The 21696-nt window shown below is 51.6% G+C and overlaps 1 protein-coding gene across 5 annotated transcripts in view; it reads left to right on the top strand.

The window, feature by feature from the left end:
* RP1L1 (RP1 like 1) overlaps window positions 1-20596 on the top strand; it is a 59439-nt gene extending 38843 nt beyond the window's left edge. For 2 of the 5 annotated variants that reach the window (XM_012457336.2, XM_012457335.2), the window contains exons 2-4: window positions 1250-1877; window positions 8602-8743; window positions 11462-20596. In XM_012457336.2, coding sequence (XP_012312759.2) covers window positions 1269-1877; window positions 8602-8743; window positions 11462-17613 — 6903 coding nt within the window. In that variant the 5' untranslated portion in view covers window positions 1250-1268 and the 3' untranslated portion in view covers window positions 17614-20596. Of the gene's footprint in view, window positions 1-1249; window positions 1878-6946; window positions 8010-8601; window positions 8744-11461 lie in introns of those variants that run through there. The other 3 variants (XM_012457341.3, XM_021667169.2, XM_012457339.2) reach the window with 3 other exon arrangements.
* The last annotated feature ends 1100 nt before the right edge of the window (window positions 20597-21696 follow it).

The following is a 21696-nucleotide window of genomic DNA, read 5'->3' as shown; positions in this document are numbered from 1 at the left end:
CACAGCTTCAAACAATGTCACCCCATTTGGGTTAAGGACACAGAGCTCCAAGTCTCCCTGTCTGCACCCCTGTCCCTGTGTGGCTTGGGACCCGTGCCTTCCACTTTAGCCCTTTCACACAACATCTGGAGAGTGAGAGTCCAAAGAGGCAAGAACCCCCAGGGACCGTACAGGGAGACCTCACGAGTGGGGTGTGCTGCCCAAGTCTCCTGAGTCTCTGTCCAGCCTTCGTACCTCTGTGTTTCATGGTCTTCTCTTCACTTACTCACCTCCTGAGAGACAAACTACTAAAATACTATTCAAAAAAGTTCAAGGTTGGTAGAAGTGGGCAAGAAGCATGGTGACTCGCACCTGTAATTCCAGTACTTTGGGAGGCCGAGGTGGGTCGATCACCTGAGGTCAGGAGTTCGAGACCAGCCTGGCAAACACGGCAAAACCCTGTCTCTACAAAAAAATACAAAACTTAGCTGGGTGTGGTGGCATACACCTGTGATCCCAGCTACTCGGGAGGCTGAGTCACAAAAATCGCTTGAACCTGGGAGGTGGAGGTTGCAGTAAGCTAAGATTGCACCACTGCACTCCAGCCTGGGTGACAGAGCGAGACTCTGTCTCAAAAAAATATAGATAGATAGATAGACAGACAGATAGATACTTGCTCAATGCCAGGTGCTTTCATGTCTAGACTCATCTGATGGTCATAACTGCTATGCAGAGTGGCTACAGCTGCATTTTGCAGATGGGGGCCACCAAAATCCAGATCACATCCTTAACCTTCTGGGCCACACAGGAGTAGGTGGTGGGGCTGGAATATTTTTTTTTTTTTGAGACGAAGTCTTGCTGTATTGCCCAGCCTAGAATGCAGTGGCATGATCATGGCTTACTGCAGTCTTAACTTGCCAGGCTCCAACCATCCTCCCACCTCAGCCTCCTGAGTAGCTGGGACCACAGGTGCACACCACCTGGCTAATTTTTGTATTTTTAGTAGAGATGGGGTTTTGCCATGTTGCCCAAACTGGTCTTGAACTCCTGAACTCAAGCGGTCCACGAGGCTGGGATTTGAACACAGATCTGTCCCATGCCCAACTTCTGTCCTTCCTTCTATTCCATCCAAATAGATTCACCTGCCTCTCCATAGTGGAGTGGAACACATTTGGGGTGGGCAGGAAGCACCTCTACAAAGAAGGGGAGAGACAGAAAATGCCAGTCTCCCAACCTGCTCTCTGACCCCTCTTTCTCTGACCTGTTACAGCTACCAGAGCCCCCACATCATGAACAGCACCCCAAGGGATGCCCAGGCTCCAAGCCACCGTGAGTGCCTCCTGCCCTCTGTGGCTCGCACCCCCTCAGTCACCAAGGTCACTCCAGCCAAGAAGATTACCTTCCTCAAGCGAGGAGATCCACAGTTTGCTGGGGTCCGCCTGGCCGTTCACCAGCGCACCTTTAAGACCTTCAGCGCCCTCATGGACGAGCTCTCTCAGCGCATGCCTCTCTCCTTTGGGGTGCGCTCTGTCACCACACCCCGGGGCCTGCACAGCCTCAGTGCCCTGGAGCAGCTGGAAGATGGTGGCTGCTACCTATGCTCTGATAAGAAGCCCCCCAAGACCACCAGTGGGCCAGGCTGGCCACAGGGGAGAAGCCCCGCTGCTCCACATTTGCGGGATATCGAAGGCCGGAGTGAAGCCCCAGGCACATCCTCCTCCCGGAAGAGTCTTAAAACTCCCCGGAGGATACTGTTGGTTAAGAACACAGACCCTCGCCTCCAGCAGACAGTGGTCCTCAGTCACAGGAATATGAGAAGCCTGGCTGCCTTTCTCAGCAAAGCCTCAGATCTGCTGTGCTTTCCCGTGAAGCAGGTGTACACAACCAGCGGGAAAAAGGTAGGCTGTTGGGGTCTGATGATTCCTTGAAAAAGTTTTTTAGACCCCAAGTCAAAATACTCACATGGAAGAGGGAGGCTATTCCTTAAAAACGGCACTTGATTGCCCTGCTACTAACTAAAGGTGAATAGCATGGAGATGTTCAGTCAAGTCAATTAATCAACAAGCAGTTGTGATTCACGTTTTTAGCTGCTGCATTGAGAGAGGATGTGGTAAGTGCCAGGCATTGTGCCTTGTGTACTCTTGTTGTTGTCTTATCCAATAACCTATTAATGCAGGAGTTCAGTGCAGGAAACAGAAACCACTCAAGGTACCTTAATTAGAAAGTGATTTAATACAGGGCATTGGAGGGCTTCCAAATCTTTGGGAAACCAGAGATTGAATTGGAAGCTGGGTCTGCAGGAATGGCTCCCAGCACATGCAAGAAGCTACTACCTCTGCTGGAAGCTGCTATGATTATTGAGTTCAGGGACATCTGTGGATGTAATTTTTGCCTTTCCAGGTTCTGCAGAACATGAATTTCCACCAAAGGTGGGCAGAATGGATGATGGAGGTTGACTGATTTAATTCAGTCTCCTCAAGATTCAGTCCTATTGCTACTTAACATCTGTATGTATCATTCCACCTTCATAAACATCACTGGGTGTTTTGGCTCACACCTGTAATCCCAGCACTTTGGGAGGATGAGGTGGGCTGATCACCTGAGGTCAGGAATTCGAGACCAGCCTGGCCAACATAGTGAAACCCTGTCTCTACTAAAAATACAAAAATTAGCCAGGCATGGCGGCACATGCCTGTAATCCCAGCTAGTTGGGAGGCTGAGGCAGGAGAATTGCTGGAACCTGGGAGGCAGAGGCTGCAGTGAGCCAAGATCACACACTGTACTCCAGCCTGGGTGACAAAGCCAGACTTCGTCTCAAAAAAAAAAAATCATAACATCATTATAAAACCTTCATTATAAACATCAGCTACAGCAACATGCACTCATGTAGTGATAGAGCTCTCCTCCTACAATCAGAAACCCTTTCACCTTCTTCCCCCAATCACATTATTACTGACCCTTTGTCTTCTATTCTGTGACAACCTCACCTTGATATCCCCTTACCTCAAGTTCTACTTATGTAGTCCAACACCATCAAAGTAGTATAGGAAATAAAGAGCAAAGAAAAGGGAAACCGGTGAATATGTATACCTAGCAGAGCTGTGAAGAAAATTATCTACCACAAGGCCGTTGTTGGTGTTTAAAGCTTTTTTCCACTCTTCACTCCCTGTTCCTCTGTCTCCCACCAGCACCTCAGCTGATTATGGTTATATACCTGGCAGAGTGACTGAACCGTATTCCTGAGAAGTCTGAGCCCTTGGGGTTCCTCACTAGATGGGGCTGCTGTGGTCTTGTGTTTGTGTTTACCCCTGGACATGACAGCCAATAGGCTCCCTGGGAAACAGGTGACTTCTTCCCTGTCCCATTATGTAATAGCGCTATTTCCCCCTTAGACAATCAGAACCAACCACCCCATCCAACACAGAACCTCCTTGTTGCCTGTTGGTTCATTGTCATGAGAAGCCTTGTATGTCCAAGACAACTGTTTCAGTTTTCAGCTCCACGGGGCCGCTGTTGTGTTGTGTTGTGTTGTTGTTTTGTTGTTGTTGTTGTTGTTGTTCCTCCTCCTCCTTCTCCCCCTACCCCTCCTCCCCCTCCTCCTAGTCCTTCTTTTTTGAGACAGACTCTTACTCTTGTTGCCCAGGCTGGAGTGCAGTGGTGCGATCTCAGCTCACTGCAACCTTGGCCTCCGAAATTGAAGTGATTCTCTTGCATCAGGCTCCCAAGTAGCTGGAATTACAGGAGCCCACCACTATACCTGGCTAATTTTCATATTTTTAGTAGAGATGAAGTTTCACCATGTTGGCCACGCTGGTCTCAAACTCCTGACCTCAGGTGATCCACACACCTCGGCCTCCCAAAGTGCTGAGATTATAGTCGTGAGCCACCATGTCCAGCCCACTGTTGTGTCTTCTAAGAAGTATCATTCTCCCTTGGGTCCTGAGACTGCCAAACCTATGCCATAACCCAGGCAGATCATTTCTATCCAAAGAACTAATTTTATAGCAAAAGAAGTGAGAGAGTGGACTAACACACATGGGATTCACTGTATAGCTTACAGAGACCAAAACTGTTGGGATGGAAAGCAGAATGTTTGCAGTGAGGTCACAGGTGTCTTATTGCCAGAGAAACGGCACTAAGTATCAGTTGCTAGTTCAGAGCACATATCACATCCTGTAAGACAACATCCCAGCATTATAAAGTGACGTCTTCTAGCTGCTGCCGAAACTGGATCTTCCATAGAATATTCTATTGTTTCATAAGTTAGAGCTGCTTTGGGTGATGGGGTACATGGCCACACAGTGAGTTCCATGGGTGTTAGCCCATCTTCTCACATCTTTGCTATAAAATCAGTCATTTGGATGGAACTTTGGATGGATCTTCATGGGTTTTGGCAAGGATGAGCAACGCATTCAGTGAGTCCATGGAGAGTGGAGAAGGATGATGGGCCAGGTGCAAAATCTACCTGTGAAGCAGGTGTCTATTACAGTGGGCACAGATTGCTGAACACCACCATATCAGAGGGATTTGATGTCATTAGGTTTCCACCAGGGGTCTGGCTGAGTCCCTCAAGGTCTGATATGAATCACTGGGTCTCTGCTCTTAGCAGATCAGGCCATGAGCAGAGGTGGCAGCCAGGTTTGCTTGAATGAGGTGGAGCGTTTGCTGCTAGTTGATGCTTCTTTGCCACTTTGTTCAGGAGCTGCCTGAGCATACCTGGGGTGGCCGGAGGAAGTGGATGGTTGACTTTACAGAGCTGGTCATTGTATCCACAGGATTTTCACCTTTTGGTAAACATGCTCGGGGGTCACCAATGTTCTCACCCTCTGGGCCAGTTCTGAGAGATCCGTTCAGATTCTTCTCTGGACTTCCTGTCACCCATCCTCCAGTCCCCTTCCTTCAAGTCCCTTGATTGTCAGATTTCACTGCTAACCACTGCCCACTGCCCATAAATTGCTCTAGAACCTCTTGCCATTGCTTCTTCTGAGTAGTGACCTAATCACACTCTACCCTGGGTTTTCCTTCCCCACTGCCCTTCATGGCCCAAGTGAATCTGTCATACAGCAGCCACCTCTTGGTCATGTCACCATACTCTCTGCAACCGTCTGAAAGCCAGAATAGAATCTTTTCTTTTTCAGTTAGCTGGGATGGGGAATTTCCCAGGAAGTCATAGGTGTGTGCTGAGGAGGGATGGAAACACGGCAGGAGCAGGTAAGCTGGGGTGTGAGCCGCCTGCTCGAGCAACTTATTGATGCCTCAGTCAAGCTTCTTGACCCTGATCTAGTCTGCGTCACTTCCACCTGATGATCAAGGTCCACTTCCGCACAGCACCCCTGCTTTATGGCTTGATGGAACACCTAACACCGGGTTCAGTTGTCTTTCAGCCACCAGCAGAAGCAGTTCTGCATTTGAGTTTTGGCAAGAAGAGAAAAGAGACTCTTTGACAGCGGTTGAAGAAGCCCCAACATCCTCTGGCCATCCTCGAGTTAGGGCTTAGACCTTGAGCTTGCCATTTTTCAAAAGTGGGAAGTGGCCAGCCCACTCCATAGCCCTTGCAGTTCTCACTCTCATTCGAAGAGGCTATCCCCACAGCCAGTGGAGGGTCAAAGTCCTGCTCTCAGGAAGCACTACTTTCTACTATCAGAGGGGATCATCTAAGAACTATGTTGTCACCGTGTGCCACGTGCTACGAGTGCCCCATTGTTACCAGTTTATCACCACCTTCACATCATCCAGATGAGAATACGAATCCCAGATTCCTATCTTTGAAGGTCCATCGCCTGTGGCCACCTCTGATGTGATACTGTGTGTCAGCCATGCTTCAGTACAGGAAACAGAATCCTCTCTCAGCATCTTAAGCAGGAAGGAATTACACTCAGAGCATTTGATGCTTAGAGATTCGCTGAAAGGCTGGAGGAGCACAGGCTGGGTCCTGGAAAAGACTCCCAGAATGCTTCAGACCAACCTGTCAGTGGTGTCTAGGAAATGAGGAAAGGGGGTTTTGGGGGTTGCCTCTGGAATGACTGAGCTCTGAATTACCCCACCATTGCTGGCATCCCAGATGGGAAGATGATGGGTACTAGAACAACGAGGGCATCTTTTGCCATCTCAGCGGCACACGTCTCTCTGCATCTTTGACTTCATTTTGCTTGTGACAAGAGTCAGGAACAAAAGGAAGATGGCCTCTGCTTCGCCACCATGTTCCATGCCCTGCACAAGTGCATCTAATTAGTGGGACTTATTTTGCATTTAGACCCCAAGCTGCAAGGGAGTTCAGAAAATGGGCTGGCAGCTTTCTAAATTCTGCAGTACTGGGCCAGATGTGGTGGCTCACACCTGTAATCCCAGCACTTTGGGAGGCCAAGGCAGGTGGATCACTTGAGGTCAGGAGTTTGAGACCAGCCTGGCCAACATGGGGAAACTCCAACTCTACTAAAAATTCAAAATTAGCCTGGCATGGTGGTGCATACCTGTAGTCCCAGTTACTTGGAGGCTGAGGCAGAAGAATTGCTTGGAACTGGGAGGTGGAGGTTGCACCACTGCACTCCAGCCTGAGCGACAGAGCAAGACTCAGTCTCAAAAACCTCTGCAGTACTAGAAAGCACACCAGAGAGTGGGATAGAAGCGGCTGGTCTAGGGCTTAGCATTCACCACACAAACTCACCAGGTGGCTGATATATTACTATTATTCATTATTATTATTATTATTTGAGACAGGCTCTTCCTCTGTTGCCTGGGCTGGAGTGCAGTAGCACAATCCCAGCTCATTGCAGCCTCGACCTCCTGGGCTCAAGTGATCCTTCCACCTCAGCCTCCCAAACAGCTGGAATTGCAGTCATGTGTCACTATGCCTGGCTAATTTTATTGGTATTTTTTAGTAGAAACAGGGTTTCACCATGTTGCCCAGGCTGATCTCAAACTCCTGGGCTCAAGGGATCTACCTGCCTCAGCCTCTCACATCAGATTACAGATGTGAGCCACTGCATTTGGCTGGTAGCTGATATTATTATCCCCTTGGGACAGATAAGAAAAGTCAAGCACAGAGGTTAATTTGCTCCTAGTTGCACGGGTGGCAAATGATAGAGCTAACATTCATGTTTGGAAAAGGAAAAAGAACATGCCCTGTGCTTTAAAGATGGAAATACATCTGCAAGCATTGCTAATTGCAATGTAATGCAAGGATGCTTTTGAGTTAGTGTGCGTTACCATGGACTAGCATGTGCCGTATAAACAGACAAATGAGACAAGATCCCTACCTTGAGTTAGCTACAATTTAGTGGGTGCGGTGATGGGGAGAGAGCTGGTACAATATGAGTGAACTGGAGAAAAAGACATTAGGATATTTTCACCTAGACTTATTGCAGAGCTGTTAGAGTTTCTGTAAACATAACGACCTCCTTTCTCCCCAGGAAGAACTGAAACATGATTATCAACGTTCATGTTCCCTCCCGGTTTGTCGTTCTTGAGAATGCTCCTTTTCCTGTGGATTTTAGCCTTCTGCCTCTCCCTAGGAATGGGAGCATCATTTAGTCTTTAATTTTTTCTTCTTCCCTGGAGAGTCTGATTCCCTAGAAGCATGGCTACATCTATGAATTCATAGAGTTGGGTCATGTTTGTATTTTTTTGATGGACTAGAAATCTAAATCAAAGAAGAAATGGACCTAGTCATTTACGCTTGGTCTTAGCCAAAAGGCTAAGAAGCCATGGACCTAGTCATTTAAAACCAACTTCTAATTTGCTAGGCTGAAAGATCTAGTGTACAACACACTTCTATGACATATTTTTGGGGAAGAGAATGTAATGTTTCCTCTTTCATTTTTTTTGTTAATGAGCATACCTTTCGAATTTTAGAAAATGAAAAAGAACATGCTCTGTGCTTTAAAGATGGAGATACATTCCCCAGCATTGCTAATTACAATGTAATCCCATCAACAGTGCAAACCCTGAGATCTGCAGGGGCCTCTGGGTCCAGGGACCTGTCTCCTGGAGGAGTACTGCAGTGACATGGCCTGCCTCGAGCCCAGCAGTGGGTAGGGGACATCCTGATGGGTCTGGGGAGGGTCAGGACCTTAGATACCATTGCAAGAGTCTGGAAGGGAAGGGGTCCCTGCAGGGAGAGTGGTGCCTAGCCCCTCCTCCCTCCACTTGGGCAGAGGCAGAGGCAACAGACTCAGATTGTACTAGAAAACACAGGTCAGGCAGCACAGTCTCCTCCATTTGGGAAAAGGGTGAGAGAGTGAATCGGACCTCCCTGTGGGAGCTGGAGGGGGTGCTCCTCTGGCTGCTTCAGGGAATCGATGTTCTGGAGGCTGGACATGTGGGCAGAGATGCAGCCTGCAGAAGTCTTTCTCAGCAGGGGCATCCAGAGTGACCTTCGATCACAGGCCTCACACCTGGTGGAGGAAGGGGTACAGTTAGAGCGGGAGATCGTGGTGGTGGGATCTCAGCCCCCAGCTAGTGATGGAGGTGCTATGGGGAGTGGAGAAGACTCCTCCTTGGACCAGGAAACGGGTGAGATGGGCAGAAATCAGGACAGAGCTGGCGAGACTGGCCTTCCTCCCCCAGGCCTTGGGACAGAGGGTGTCTGCAGCCCAGGCCTCCTGACCCCTCGCCCTCCCTCAGGTGGACTCACTGCAGGCCCTGCTGTACAGCCCCTCCGTGCTGGTGTGTGCCGGGCATGAGGCCTTCAGACCTCCAGCCATGGAAAATGCCAGGAGAAGCGAGGCTGGAACTTTATCTGGGCTGACTTCAAGAAACAAAAACGGTGAGTTGGTGTTTGAGTTTCCCCCATCTGATTAGCCCTGGACGGTGGTTCAGTAGGGCTGAGTGGATACCCTTCCAGATAATTCGGGAAACTTCCCTTTGGCCCCAAATCTTAGGTATCCCAGTCATTTTGGGATCTCTCTTGCCTCTTCCTCCTCCTCATTACTGTCAACCTCACTTGGGTTGAACATTTGACTGAGATAGGAGAAAGCAGTGCTTGGTATATAAAAGGAACAGAGGCTGGGTACGGTGGCTCATGTCTGTAATCCCAGCACTTTGGGAGGCCAAAGTGAGAGGACTGCTTGAGTCCAGGAGCTGGACACCAACCTGGGCAACATAATAAGACTCTGTCTCTACAAAAAAATTTAAAAAAAAATTAGCCAGGCATAATGGCACATGCCTATAGTTCCAGCTACTTGAGAGGCTGAGGTGGGAGGATCAGTTGAGCCTGTGAGGTTGAGGCTGCAGTGAGCCATGATCGTGCCACTTAACTCCAGCCTGGGTGGCAGAGAAAGAGCCTGTCTCTAAATAAATAAATAAATGGAACAGGGATTAAGAGATCTTGAACTTGAAATTTCTAGAATCTAAAATTTTATTAAGAACCACAGGCACAGAGGCTCACACCTGTAATCCCAGCAGTTTGGGAGGCCAGGGCAGGAAGATCACTTGAGCCCAGGAGTTCAAGACAGGCCTAGACAACAGAGCAAGACCCTGCCTTTACCAAAAAAATAAATAAGTAAATGAACAAATTAGCCAGGCAGTGGGAGTTTGAGCCCAGGAGTTTGAGACTTCAGTAAGTCATGATCATGCCACTCCTCTCCAGCCCGGGCAACAGAGACCCTGTCTCAAAAAAAAGGAACAACTACAGTGGGTATGACATCATGACAGCAATGCGCCATGTGTGTGGCGTGGCATCCTTTCGTGGTCACGACAGTCTCAGGCAACAGTGGTGGCCTGCACTGGGGTTAAAAGGACTAAAACTAACCAAGGCCATGGGTCATCCATCCATCCATCCATATATCCAGCCAATGAGCCAGTCTGTACTATGTTATCTTTTAAAACCACACACACTTATTTTTTAAAAGCACAATTAACAAATGCAGTTTGATGATGGAAAAATGTGATGAGTAAACAAAGTACTTACTATCCTTTGTGAAAAGCTCAGCAAACACCAACGAGGACAGGCTCGGTGATCCCTGTAGGATAGGTACTGGAGGCACAAGGACAGTTTACTCTGGGCCCCTCCCTGGAGGAGTCCTCAGTCTCATTTGGCCCCTGTGGAGGGGCAGGACTGGGCAAAGCCATCTTCTGCCCAGACGTGCATCTGGGGTCTGTTCTTTTGCTGACTGTAGACTCAGCCTCTGCTAGCACTACCCTCTTGCCACGTGTTGGTTCCGAAGATGAAATTCGAAAGCACTTAAGGGCTTCATTCATTCATTCTTTTTTTTTCTTTTTTTGAGACAGAGTCTTGCTCTATCGCCTAGGCTGGAGTGCAGTAACGTGATCTTGGCTTACTGCAACCTCCGCCTCCTGGGTTCAAGCAATTTTCGTACCTCAGCCTCCCAAGTAGCTGGGATTACAGGCATCTGCCAGAACCCCAGCTAATTTTTTGCATTTTTAGTAGAGATGGGGTTTCCCCACGTTGGTCAGGCTGGTCTCGAACTCCTGACCTCAGGTGATCTACCTGCCTTGGTCTCCCAAAGTGCTGGGATTACAGGTGTGAGCCACTATGCCTGGTGCATTCTTCCTTAGAGCCACTCCTTTGCATCCCCAGCGGCCCTTTCTTCTTCTCTCTTTCATGGCTGGGGTGCAGGCTTGACTAGCAGGACCTGATACGGTGCACCAGGCTCTTTCCCTGCAATCATTTATCAACCCAGGAGCTTGATGAGGGTTAGGGTGATAAATCACCGCTAATAACTGCAGAGCATATAACAGTTAACAGTCAGGTTCATATGCAGCAGTTTATCGATTTCACCTGCTGAGCTGGCGGTGGGCATGAGGAGGGCTAGAAGCAAGCCCTGGGCACTGCCACTCTGCCTGCCAAGTGTGCATCTCTCGAGAGCCTACTGTGTGCCAACAACTATGGAGGAAGTTTTATATGTATGGCCATGCATCAATATGAACCGACTCAATCAATATTATTATGCTTACTTTATGGTTGAGAAAACAGACTCTACCAAAAACTACGCAGCTAGGAAGTGGCAGAGTTGAGACTGAATTCAGACTCAAGTTCTCCTTGCTAGATGATGCCAGTTCACAGACTGGTAGCTCTGTGGATTGTCATTCTAGAATAGCTCTGCCCTTAACATGCTTTTTTTTTTTAAAAAAGGTCTCACTCTGTCATCCAGGCTGGAGTGCAATGGCCCACAGCTCACTGCAGCCTCGAACTCTGGGACTCAGGGGATTCTCCCGCCTCAGCCTTCCAAGTAGCTAGGAAGCTGGGACTGTAGGGCATACTACCATGCTTAGCTAATTATTTTTTATTATTATTATTATTTTTGTAGAGATGGTGTCTCACTATGTTTCCCAGGCTGGTCTTGAAACCCTAAACTCAGGCAGTCCTCCCGCCTCGGTCTCCCAAAGTGCTTGGATTGCCGGCATGAGCCACTGCGCCTGGCCCTTACCATGCATTTCGGAGGCAGTGGTGGTGTGCAGGTGGTGGCAGGCTCATGACTGTTTCATCTTTTCCTCTTTTCTTTTCCTCTTCGCTGCATGCCAGGGAGCTGGGGGCCAAAGACCAAGCCAAGCATGATCCATTCACGGTCCCAGTCAGGCAGCAGGCCACGGCTGCTAGAGAGGCCTGGTCCCAGTGACCCCCTGGTGGGCCCTGCTCCCGACAGGCACCCTCAAGACACGCTGGCGCAGCCAGGCCCACTGGTGGCCGGCGATGACATGAAGAAGAAGGTCTGCATGAATGAGGACGGCAGCCTGTCCGTGGAGATGAAAGTCCGCTTCCACCTGGTCGGCGAGGACACACTTCTCTGGTCCCGGAGGATGGGCCGGGCCAGCGCCCTCACCGCAGCCAGCAGGGAGGACCCCGTTCTGGGGGAGGTGGACCCCCTCAGCTATGTGTGGGAGGGCTACCCCTGGGGCTTCTCGCAGCCTGGGGTGTGGGGACCCCGGCCCTGCAGGGTGGGATGCGGGGAAGCCTTTGGCCGAGGTGGGCAGCCAGGGCCCAAGTATGAAATCTGGAGGAATCCCCTGCACGCCTCCCAGGGAGAGATAGTGGCGGCTCGGAAGAGGTGGGGGCTGGCCCAGCACGTCCGCTGCAGTGGCCTGTGGGACCGCGGGGCTCCCAGGAGGGAGAGATGCAGCCAGGACAGCGCCAGCCCAGCCTCCAGCACCAGCCACCCCGAGGGCTCGGAGCCAGACTCTTCCTGCTGCCCCAGGATCCCAGAGGACAGGGTGGACAGTGGCAGCCCCTCTGCCCAGAGAGGGGCCGAGTGGGAAGCTGGTAGGAGCCTGGGTGAGGACCCCGGCATGTACACAGACGGAGCACAGCTGGGCGGCCCAGAGCAAGGTGACCGCCTGACGTCCAGGGCCCGGAGTGAGGAGGGGGCTTCTTCGGACTCGTCAGCCAGCACCGGGGAGGGATCCAGCGAATGGGACGGGTGGACCCGGGGCTGCCTGGGCAAGGCAAGGGCTGAGACCTCCCAGCAGGAGGCCACCAAGGGAGGCGTCCTGGGTTCTTCAGGCCTGAGTCTTTCATCTTTAAGGAGTGAGGACCTGCAGGCGGAGATGCCAGGACACGGCACCGAGCACCAGCGGGCCAGGGGTACTGCAGTCCTTTCCAGCTCCTGGGACTCGGAAGGAGCCTCTTCCACCCCTCCCACCTGCACTTCAGCCCAGCAGGGGCGGAAAAGGCACAAGAGCCGGGCCAGTGTGGTGTCCTTACCCAGCAGCCTTGGCCGAGTGGCCCCAAGAGATTCTCCCAGGCAGTGTCACTACTGCAGGGGCACCCACAGTCCGCTGGACTCCCCTGCAACCAAGCAAGTGCCGAGGCCTCCTGAGTGGCGAAGGGCCTGCCGGGATGGCTCAGTGCCACGATCTTCTGGAAGCTCATCGAGCTCCAGGACACAGGCCTCCAGGGACCTGAGGCCTCCCCCCTGGGGCTCTCTTCCTTCCCAGGACCTTCTGGGAACCAGCAGTGCCACTGTCACCCCTGCAGGCCACTCGGACTGTGCCTCTGGGCTCTCCCCCGACAACGCTCCCTCTGCTGTGTGGGCAGGGGAGGCGGGGTCCAGGACATGCTCACCGGCCCCCACACCACCTCACACATCCAACTCCTGCTCAAAATCTGGGGCTGCCAGCCTGCAGGAACAGGCCAGGGACACCCCCCAGCCCTCCTTGCCATTGGTTCTGCAGGTTGAATGGCCTGAGCAAGGGGCATCAGGCCCCCACCAAGGCCGCTCCTGCTCACAGACCAGGACACTGCCGGCCCAAGAGGCCCAGTGGGGACCCTCCCTGGAGGCCCGCTGGCTGTGTGGCAGGTACTGCCCCACCCCACCCAGGGGGCGGCCCTGCCCTGAGAGGCGCCCTTCCAGCTGTGCCAGCACTAGCAGCAGCCACCGGAGTGCTGCCCATGGGCCAGGTGGAAGCCAGCAGGAGGAGGGGACACACCAGGCAGAGCTCACAGCGTCCTCTGGCCCCAGTTCAGGGGCATCTAGGAGAAACGGCACCAATCGGGGTGTGAGGTCTGGGGTGCTGTCCCAGGAGAAGACCGCTAATTTGGGAGGCCCCCAGGGGCAGGAGGAGGCCAGCGGCATGTCGCCTGGCACGCTGCCCCACTTGTCTCCAGAGGCTGTGGTCCGAGAATGGCTGGACAACATTCCGGAAGAGCCCGTACTCATGACATATGAGATGGTGGACGAGACCACAGGTCCAGCAGGGAGTGGCTTGAGAGGCCCTGAGGTGGACCCTGGGGATGACCATGCTCTGGAAGGCCTGGGGGAGCCAACTGACGCCAGACAACAGCTGGAAGGGGATGCTGGACAGGACCTAGAGCCAGAGGGAGTCCTCCCGGTGAGTGGTGACGTTGGTCCCCAATCAGGAGAGGGTATCCCCCAAGAGGCATCTCCAGAAGGAGTTTCTGAAGCCCTTACAGAGGCCGGAGTGGACAGAGGGGCCCTGGCCAGCTGCAGGGTGGGACTGCTGGCACTTCCTGGCCGGGTGTCTGCCTCCACGCAGATCATGAGGGCACTGATGGGCTCCAAGCACGACCGGCCCAGCAGTGTGCCCGAAGTGTCTCGGCCCATGGCCAGGAGGCTCAGCTGCTCAGCCGGAGCCCTCATTACCTGTCTGGCCGGTCTCCAGTTCTTTGATGAAGACTCTGGGTCTCCTGCCAGCAAAGTGAGGTTCAAAGACTCCCCTCGGTACCAGGAGTTGCTCCGCATCTCGAAGGACCTGTGGCCAGGATGTGACCTTGGGCAGGACCAGCTGGACTCAGGCCTCTGGGAGCTCACGTGGAGCCAGGCTCTGCCGGACCTTGGGTCCCATGCTGTGACAAACAACTTCACGCCCACATCCTCCTCTGGCGTGGACATCAGTAGCGGCTCTGGAGGCTCGGGGGAGAGCAGCATGCCCTGTGCCATGGATGGCACCCTGGTCCCTGAGGGGACAGAGCTGTCCCTGAAAACCTCCAACCAGAGGTCTGATTCCAGAACCTCTGAGAACCCAGGGGATCTGGAAAAGCAACAGCACTGTTGCTTCCCAGCCTTCTTGAACTCCCGAGCCTGCGCTTGTGCCACCCAGGAGGAGGAAGCAGAAAGAGACAGGGAGGAGCAGATGGCTGAAAACACAATGCAAGAAGAGGAGGCACAGTTAGAGGAAACTAAAGAAGGAACAGAAGGAGAACTGCCAGAAGAGGGAGGGCAGTTAGAGGAAATGAAAGAAGAAATGGGAGAACTCCAAGGAGAAGAGGTGCCATTAGAGAAAATGGAAGAAGAAACAGGAGAAGACCTGCAAGAAGAGTCGCCGTTCAAGGAAGTGGAAGAAGCAGCAGCAGCAGAAGTGCTTCAAGAAGAGGGGGTGCGGTTAGAGGAAACTAAAGAGGAATCAGGAGGAGAACTGCAAGAAGAAGAGGCACAGTTCGAGGAAACGAAAGAAGAAACAGAAGAGCGGCTGCAAGAAGAGGCACAGCTGGAGGAAGTTAAAGAAGGACCAGAAGGAGGACTGCAAGAGGAGACTCTTGAAGAAGGTCTCACAGAGGAAGAGTGTCCAGAAGAAGGACGCGTCCGCGGGCAGGAATTGTCAGAGGCCGGCTCTCTGGATGGGGAAGGCTCCCAGGAAGAGGACCCAGTCCAGGAGGAGGAAGCGGGAAGAGCCTCTGCCTCTGCAGAGCCATGCCCCCCAGAGGGCACAGAGGAGGCCACGGAGCCCCCTAGTCATCTCAGTGAGATGGACCCAAGTGCCAGTGAGAGTCAAAGTGGCTCCCAGCTTGAGCCTGGCTTGGAAAAGCCACCTGGAGCCGTCTGGATGGGCCAGGAGCACACACAGGCCCCACCTACCCAAGGGGCTGCAGAGAAGAGCTCTTCGGTGGCCTGCAGAGTGGCTCTGGACTGTGACCCCATCTTGGTGTCTGTGTTGCTGAAGAAGACAGAGAAGGCCTTCCTGGCCCACCTTGCCAGCGCGGTGGCTGAGCTCCGAGCACGCTGGGACCTGCAGGACGACGATCTGCTGGACCAGATGGCGGCTGAGCTGCAGCAGGACGTGGCCCGGCGCCTCCAGAACAGCACCGAGAGCGAGCTCCAGAAGCTCCAGAGCAGAGCGGGGCGGATGGTGCTGGGGCCTCCTCGGGAGACCCTCACAGGGGAGCTGCTCCTGCAGACCCAGCAGCGCAGACACCGCCTCTGGGGCCTGCGCAACCTCTCGGCCTTCTCTGAGCGGATCCTGGACCTGGAGCCCCTCTCCTTCACCCTGGAGGACGAGCCGGCCCTCAGCACAGCCTTGGGCACCCAGCTAGGTGCAGAGGCTGAGGGAGAGGAGTTCTGTCCTTGCGAGGCCTGCATGAGGAAGAAAGTGAGCCCTACATCCCCCAAAGACACAATGGGGGCCACCAGAGGTCCCATCAGAGAGGCCTTTGACCTGCGGCAGATTCTGCAGAGGAAGAAGGGAGAACGCACCGATGGGGAGGCAACAGAGGTGGCCCCTGGGAGGACCCCCATGGACCCCATAAGCACCAGGACTGTCCAGGGAGCTGAGGGGAGGCCAGGGCTGGGCCTGGGCCCAGGGCCTGGAGTGGACGAGGAAGAGGATGACGAGGGGAGCCAGAGACTCGACAGAGACAAAGATCCCAAACCAGGGGAGGCAGAGGGAGCTGCACTGGCTCAGGAGAGAGAAGGGAAAACCCACAACAGCAAAACCAGCGCCAGCAGTGAGCTGGAGGAAGCTGGGCAGGAGGGAGAGGGCCTGGGTGAGAGGGGAGAAACTGGGGGCCAGGGCTCTGGGCATGAGGACAACTTGCAGGGTGGAGCTGCAGCAGGAGGTGACCAAGATCCAGGACACAGTGATGGAGCTGAAGGCATAGAGACCCCGGAGGCCAAAGAGGAGGCCCAGGAGGCAGAAGAGGAGGGCCAAGAGGCAGAACAAGAGGCCCAGGAAGCAGAAGAGGAGGCCCAGGAGGCAGAAGAGGAGGTCCAGCCAGAGTCAGAAGGTGTAGAGGCCCAGGAGGCAGAAGAGGAGGTCCAGCCAGAGTCAGAAGGTATAGAGGCCCAGGAGGCAGAAGAGGAGGTCCAGCTAGAGTCAGAAGGTGTAGAGGCCCAGGAGGCAGAAGGGGAGGCCCAGCCAGAGTCAGAAGGTGTAGAGGCCCAGGAGGCAGAAGAGGAGGCCCAGGAGGCTGAAGGGGAGGCCCAGCAAAAGTCAGAAGGTATAGAGGCTCTGGAGGCAGAAAAGGAGGCCCCAGAGGCAGAAGGGGAGGCCCAGCGAAAGTCAGAAGGTATAGAGGCTCTGGAGGCAGAAAAGGAGGCCCAGGAGGCTGAAGGGGAGGTCCAGCCAGAGTCAGAATGTGCAGAGGCCCTGGAGATTGAAGAGGAGACCCAGCCAGAATCAGAAATTATAGAGGTCCCAGAGGTTGAAGGGCAGACCCAGGAAGCAGAAAGGGAGGCCCAGCCGGATTCAGAAGACGCAGAGGCCCCAGAGGTAGAAGGGGAGGCCCAGCCAGAGTCAGAAATTGTAGAGGCCCTGGAGGCTGAATGGGAAGCCAAGGAGGCAGAAGAAGAGGCCCAGCCAGAGGCAGAAGGCATAGAGGCCCTAGAGGCAGAAGGCATAGAGGCCCCAGAGGCAGAAGGCATAGAGGCCCCAGAGGCAGAAGGCATAGAGGCCCCAGAGGCAGAAGGCATAGAGGCCCCAGAGGCAGAAGGCATAGAGGCCCCAGAGGCAGAAGGCATAGAGGCCCCAGAGGCAGAAGGCATAGAGGCCCCAGAGGCAGAAGGCATAGAGGCCCCAGAGGCAGAAGGCATAGAGGCCCCAGAGGCAGAAGGGGAGGCCCAGCCAGAGGCAGAAGGTGTAGAGGCCCCAGAGGCTGAAGGGGAGACCCAGGAGGCAGAAGAAGAGGCCCAGCCAGAGTCAGAAGGCACAGAGGCCCCAGAAGCTGAAGGGGAGGCCCAGCCAGAGTCGGAAGGAGAAACTCAAGGTGAGAAAAAAGGGAGCCCTCAGGTCAGTCTAGGAGATGGCCATGCAGAGAGGAAGACCATCAGGATGTATCCAGAAAGTTCCACTTCTGAGCAAGAAGAGGTCCCTTCAGGCCCAAGGACTCCAGAGCAGGGGGCCAGCGAAGGCTGTAACCTACAAGATGACCAGGCACTCGGAAGCCTCGCCCCCACTGAGGCAGTGGGCAGGGCAGATGGCTTTGACCAAGATGACTTAGATTTCTAGACAAGATCAAGCTGCAAGACGGTTGTGAGCCTGAGAGCTCTGTTTTTATTCATATTTTTTCTGCAAACCTGAGTAACACTCAGTCCACTGGAGACATGCACAGCACATGGACAAAACCAAGGACTTGCTAAGGACACAGCCCATGCCGTGCTGTCCCGTGATTCTAAGTCCAGAAGCTTCAGAGAGCTCTGTGGCCTGTCCCACACGCAGTGCAAAGAAAGGGGGTCTGCGCATCTGCCCTGTTATTGGAGGTCAGCCTGGGGCTCCCATTCATTTTGCCTACAGAGCCTGAAAGATGGAACTGATTGGAAAGGTTCCAGTATAGCTTCTGTTTGTGGGTTTGTTTTCTGCTAGCAGGTGTTTCTTGCTGTCTTTTCCCGATCGATCTCCTGTTCCTTTTCTCCTTGGTGTCTGTGGGCACTCACCTCATTTGACTTTGAGGTGCTTTTTTTCCAGTCTTGAATATATTTGGTGACTCTGCAGAAATACTTGGGCAAAGCAGATAACTTCGGAGTCATTTGATAAAGTTTGTTCTCAGAACCAAAGTCCAAGTTGTTTTTCCTTAATGCATACTTTTGGTAATAAAAAAAAGTGGAAAATGCAAAAAAGCAGGGAGAAAGAAATAATCCCATCACTCAGAGACTTCCGTTAACAATTGGATGTATTTCCTTCTCCTCATTTCTCACTATTTCACAGTTGACATGGTTCTTTATATTTATATGTACCTAGGTTTTAAATACTTAACAATGTAAGGATTTCCTCCATTTATCTCAAAATCATAAAGCTATCTTTTAGCACCTGAATAATGTGCCATTAATGAGTATATTGAATACTTTATCATTTTCCTATTTTTGACCTTTTAGATAGATTCCCTTATTTTGTTCTTAAACCTTATTTTTTTTCTTGATCTTCTGATTAATTCCTTAGGATAGATTCCCAGGCGTGGAATTATTGGGCCAAAGGATATCAACGTTTCTGAGAGTTCTCATATCCTGCAGCCAAAATGTTTTTTCTAATGATCTATACTCATGGTGAGAGTATGATCAGTGTTTGATATTGTCATCAAAAATGAAAAACCATTCACAAATTTCATCAGCAAAAATTACTACCTTATTTTCATGCAGTGGTATCTTATATATTTGATAACTAATGAGATTATAATTTTTTCTAGGGTTTTAAACCATTTGTGTGTAAATTACATGTGCATGCTTTTGACCCATTTTTCTACTGAGGTTCTAGCTTTTTTTTCCTTTTAATGAATTGATTTGCCTGTGCCCTTTATAGATTTTTTTTAATTCTATTTTTCATCTGTAGGATTTTAAAAATGCCCTCTCTGCACACCTTTCTATAGCAGGGCTCAGACTGAGCCCCATACAGGTAGGGAGCTCCTGGACAGGTTAGAATGTCTGTGACTCATTCTCACCGGCTTTCCTGCATGTTCCAGAGCATTCTGTGGCATCCAGATGTATTAAAATGAACTCTGTGCTACGATGCCAAAAGCTGCCCACCAGTTGTCTAAATGTATCCACACAAAGCAAGGGTTGGGTGTCTGCAGTCTCTACATGTCTGCAGTCTTCTTTCCACAGATGGAGACGTTCTTTAAAACTTCTTTTTTATTATGATACTTTAAGTTCTGGGGTACATGTGCAGATCGTGCAGGTTTGTTATGTAGATAGATATACACGTGACATGGTGGTTTGCTGCATCCGTCACCCTGTCATCTACATTAGGTATTTCTCCAGGCGTGGTAGCTCACACCTGTAATAATCCCAGCACTTTGGGAGGCTGAGGAGGGCGGATCACCTGAAGTCAGGAGTTCGAGACCAGGATGGCCAACGTGGTGAAACCCCATCCTACTAAAAATACAAAAATTAGCTGGGCGCGGTGATGCATGCCTGTAATCCCAGCTACTTGGGAGGCCAAGGCAGGCGAATCACTTGAACCCAGGAGGCAGAGGTTGCAGTGAGCCGAGATTGCACCACTGCACTCCAGCCTGGGTGACAGAGTGAGAGTCCGTCTCAAAAAAAAAAAATTGACATATTTTTAAAATGTTCTGCAAAGGTGATTCCTTAAGGTGTTTACAATAAAAGCATAATTATATATATATAAACTGTGATATAATTGGGGGGTAGTGTTTCTGCATATTGGATGAAGGGCTGGTGAAGAGTTACACTCACAGATCACATGTCAATCAGAGTGAAGAACTGGCATCGTAGCCAGAGGCCCCTAGTGGAACAGACTGCACTGAGGTGGTTCTAGAAATGCTGACATGCAGGGGTGTGCAGCAGTTGTCGCTACTGGCTGGCATGAAGCATCCACTGGGCACCTTTTCTGTGATTTGAAGTCCCCATTCATTTCCTAAGAGATGTTCCCATTGTTTCACTCCCTGCTACCCCGCCCCCTGAATGCCAGTGACAGCCAGCCCTGTCACCTACTGACCTGGCACTTCATGAAAATGGCATCGCGCACCTCTGTTTAAAAGCATGCGATGGAAAGAGCATGGGACCTGGAGCTGAAGGACCTGGGCTCAAGTCCCAGTGATCGCAACTCAGTTTCAGCATCTGTGAAATGGGCTAAGTGATGTTTTCCTCACTGTATTGCTGAGAAATAGGTAATATGAAACTGTGTGATACACATAGTGAGGATATATCCATATTTTCATCATAACTATGAAGTATTCAATGCCTAAAATGTGTCAGGTACCATACTAGAGACTCTTGATATAAATGATCACTTGTGAGGTTTAAACGTCTCCATACGTCTGTGAAATAGGCAAGCAGGTATCATCTCCATTTCACAAACGGAGAAACTGAGGTTTAGAAGAGAGACAGACTTGCCCAAGCTCACACAGCCAGTTAGGAGCAAAGCCTGGATATAACTCAGGTATTTCAGACTCCAAAGTCCACATCTTCCCTTGTATCATATTTTTTGTTTCATGTTGATTTAGATCCTATACATAAACACCTTAGCTAAAGGTAGCCAACACCTTGTCGAATGACTTTACTGCAAGATAGTGAATAAATGACTTACTGCAAGATGGGGGAGTAAATTAAATGGGATTTTTGGCTCAGCTGATTACATTTTGCCTCTAGCAATGTTTTACTTCTGTACACGTGTCAGTAGCTGGAAATAACCTGGGTTTACAAAGCTGAGCATTAAACTGAAAAGTTATCTGCCAATGGGATTCGCCTTTTAGTTTACAAACACACCTGCTTTAACTCCCCCAACCCCCGCCCCGCATGTCTGCACTTTATATTTTAAACATTTGCTGTTAATGGACAACTCTGTGTTTTCTTCTGATCTGGAGATAAAGAATTTCAGGGCCATTGGCTGAAGGGACTTTTGTGCCTTCTCCTTGATTCCTTTCTCTACAGCAATCATTTAGCATCTCTTAAAATGCTGGCATTTTTATAGCCTCAGCCTGTCCCGAATCAAAAGCCATGTCACCTGTCACTCAAATGCTGACAAAGCACCCATAGTATCAGCATAATACGAAGCTTTTGGCCAGGGGGGGTTCTCCTTGAAGGGTGGGGAGAAGGATCAAGTCCTTCTCTCCTGTCTATTGTCCAGCTGATAGGGAGATCAGAGACTCCAGTTGAAAAGGATCACCATTTAAGGGCTGAGAACCAAAGACCCGTGTCCAGCCCCATGCCCGGAGATGCTGACTTTATCAGTCTGGGGCAGCATAGCACTCCTGGAGGGAACTGATGTTCAGTGGAGGTGGCTGATGGCTGATTCAGTCCAAAACCCCACAGCTGTATGAGTGGCTGGGCCCAGACCAGTTCCAGGCCTTTTTCCATCTCTTTCTGAGTATCCCCCATCCCAAAACTAGGAGAGGCCCTGCAGAGAAATCCAGGCAGGCAGCAAAGCGACTCCCTCGTCATCCAGACCAGCTGTCCCCTCCCCTACACGCCCCCATTCCCCTTCATTCAAACTTCCTGCACCATCGAGGTCTCTGTGCAAGGGCAGGCTGTGGACCAGAAGGGCCCCTCTAGCCTGGCCAGGGGAGAAGAGGACCCATCCTTAATGTTAAGAAGCCTTCAACACAAGCGCGTGCTTGCAACAGGGAGGTTCCCAAGGTTT

Source organism: Aotus nancymaae, unplaced genomic scaffold, assembly GCF_030222135.1.
Source record: "Aotus nancymaae isolate 86718 unplaced genomic scaffold, 86718_ANA_hifiasm-v0.15.2.pri h1tg000079l, whole genome shotgun sequence".
NCBI classification, from domain to species: Eukaryota; Metazoa; Chordata; class Mammalia; order Primates; family Aotidae; genus Aotus; species Aotus nancymaae.
This window is presented reverse-complemented; position numbering and strand designations above follow the sequence as displayed.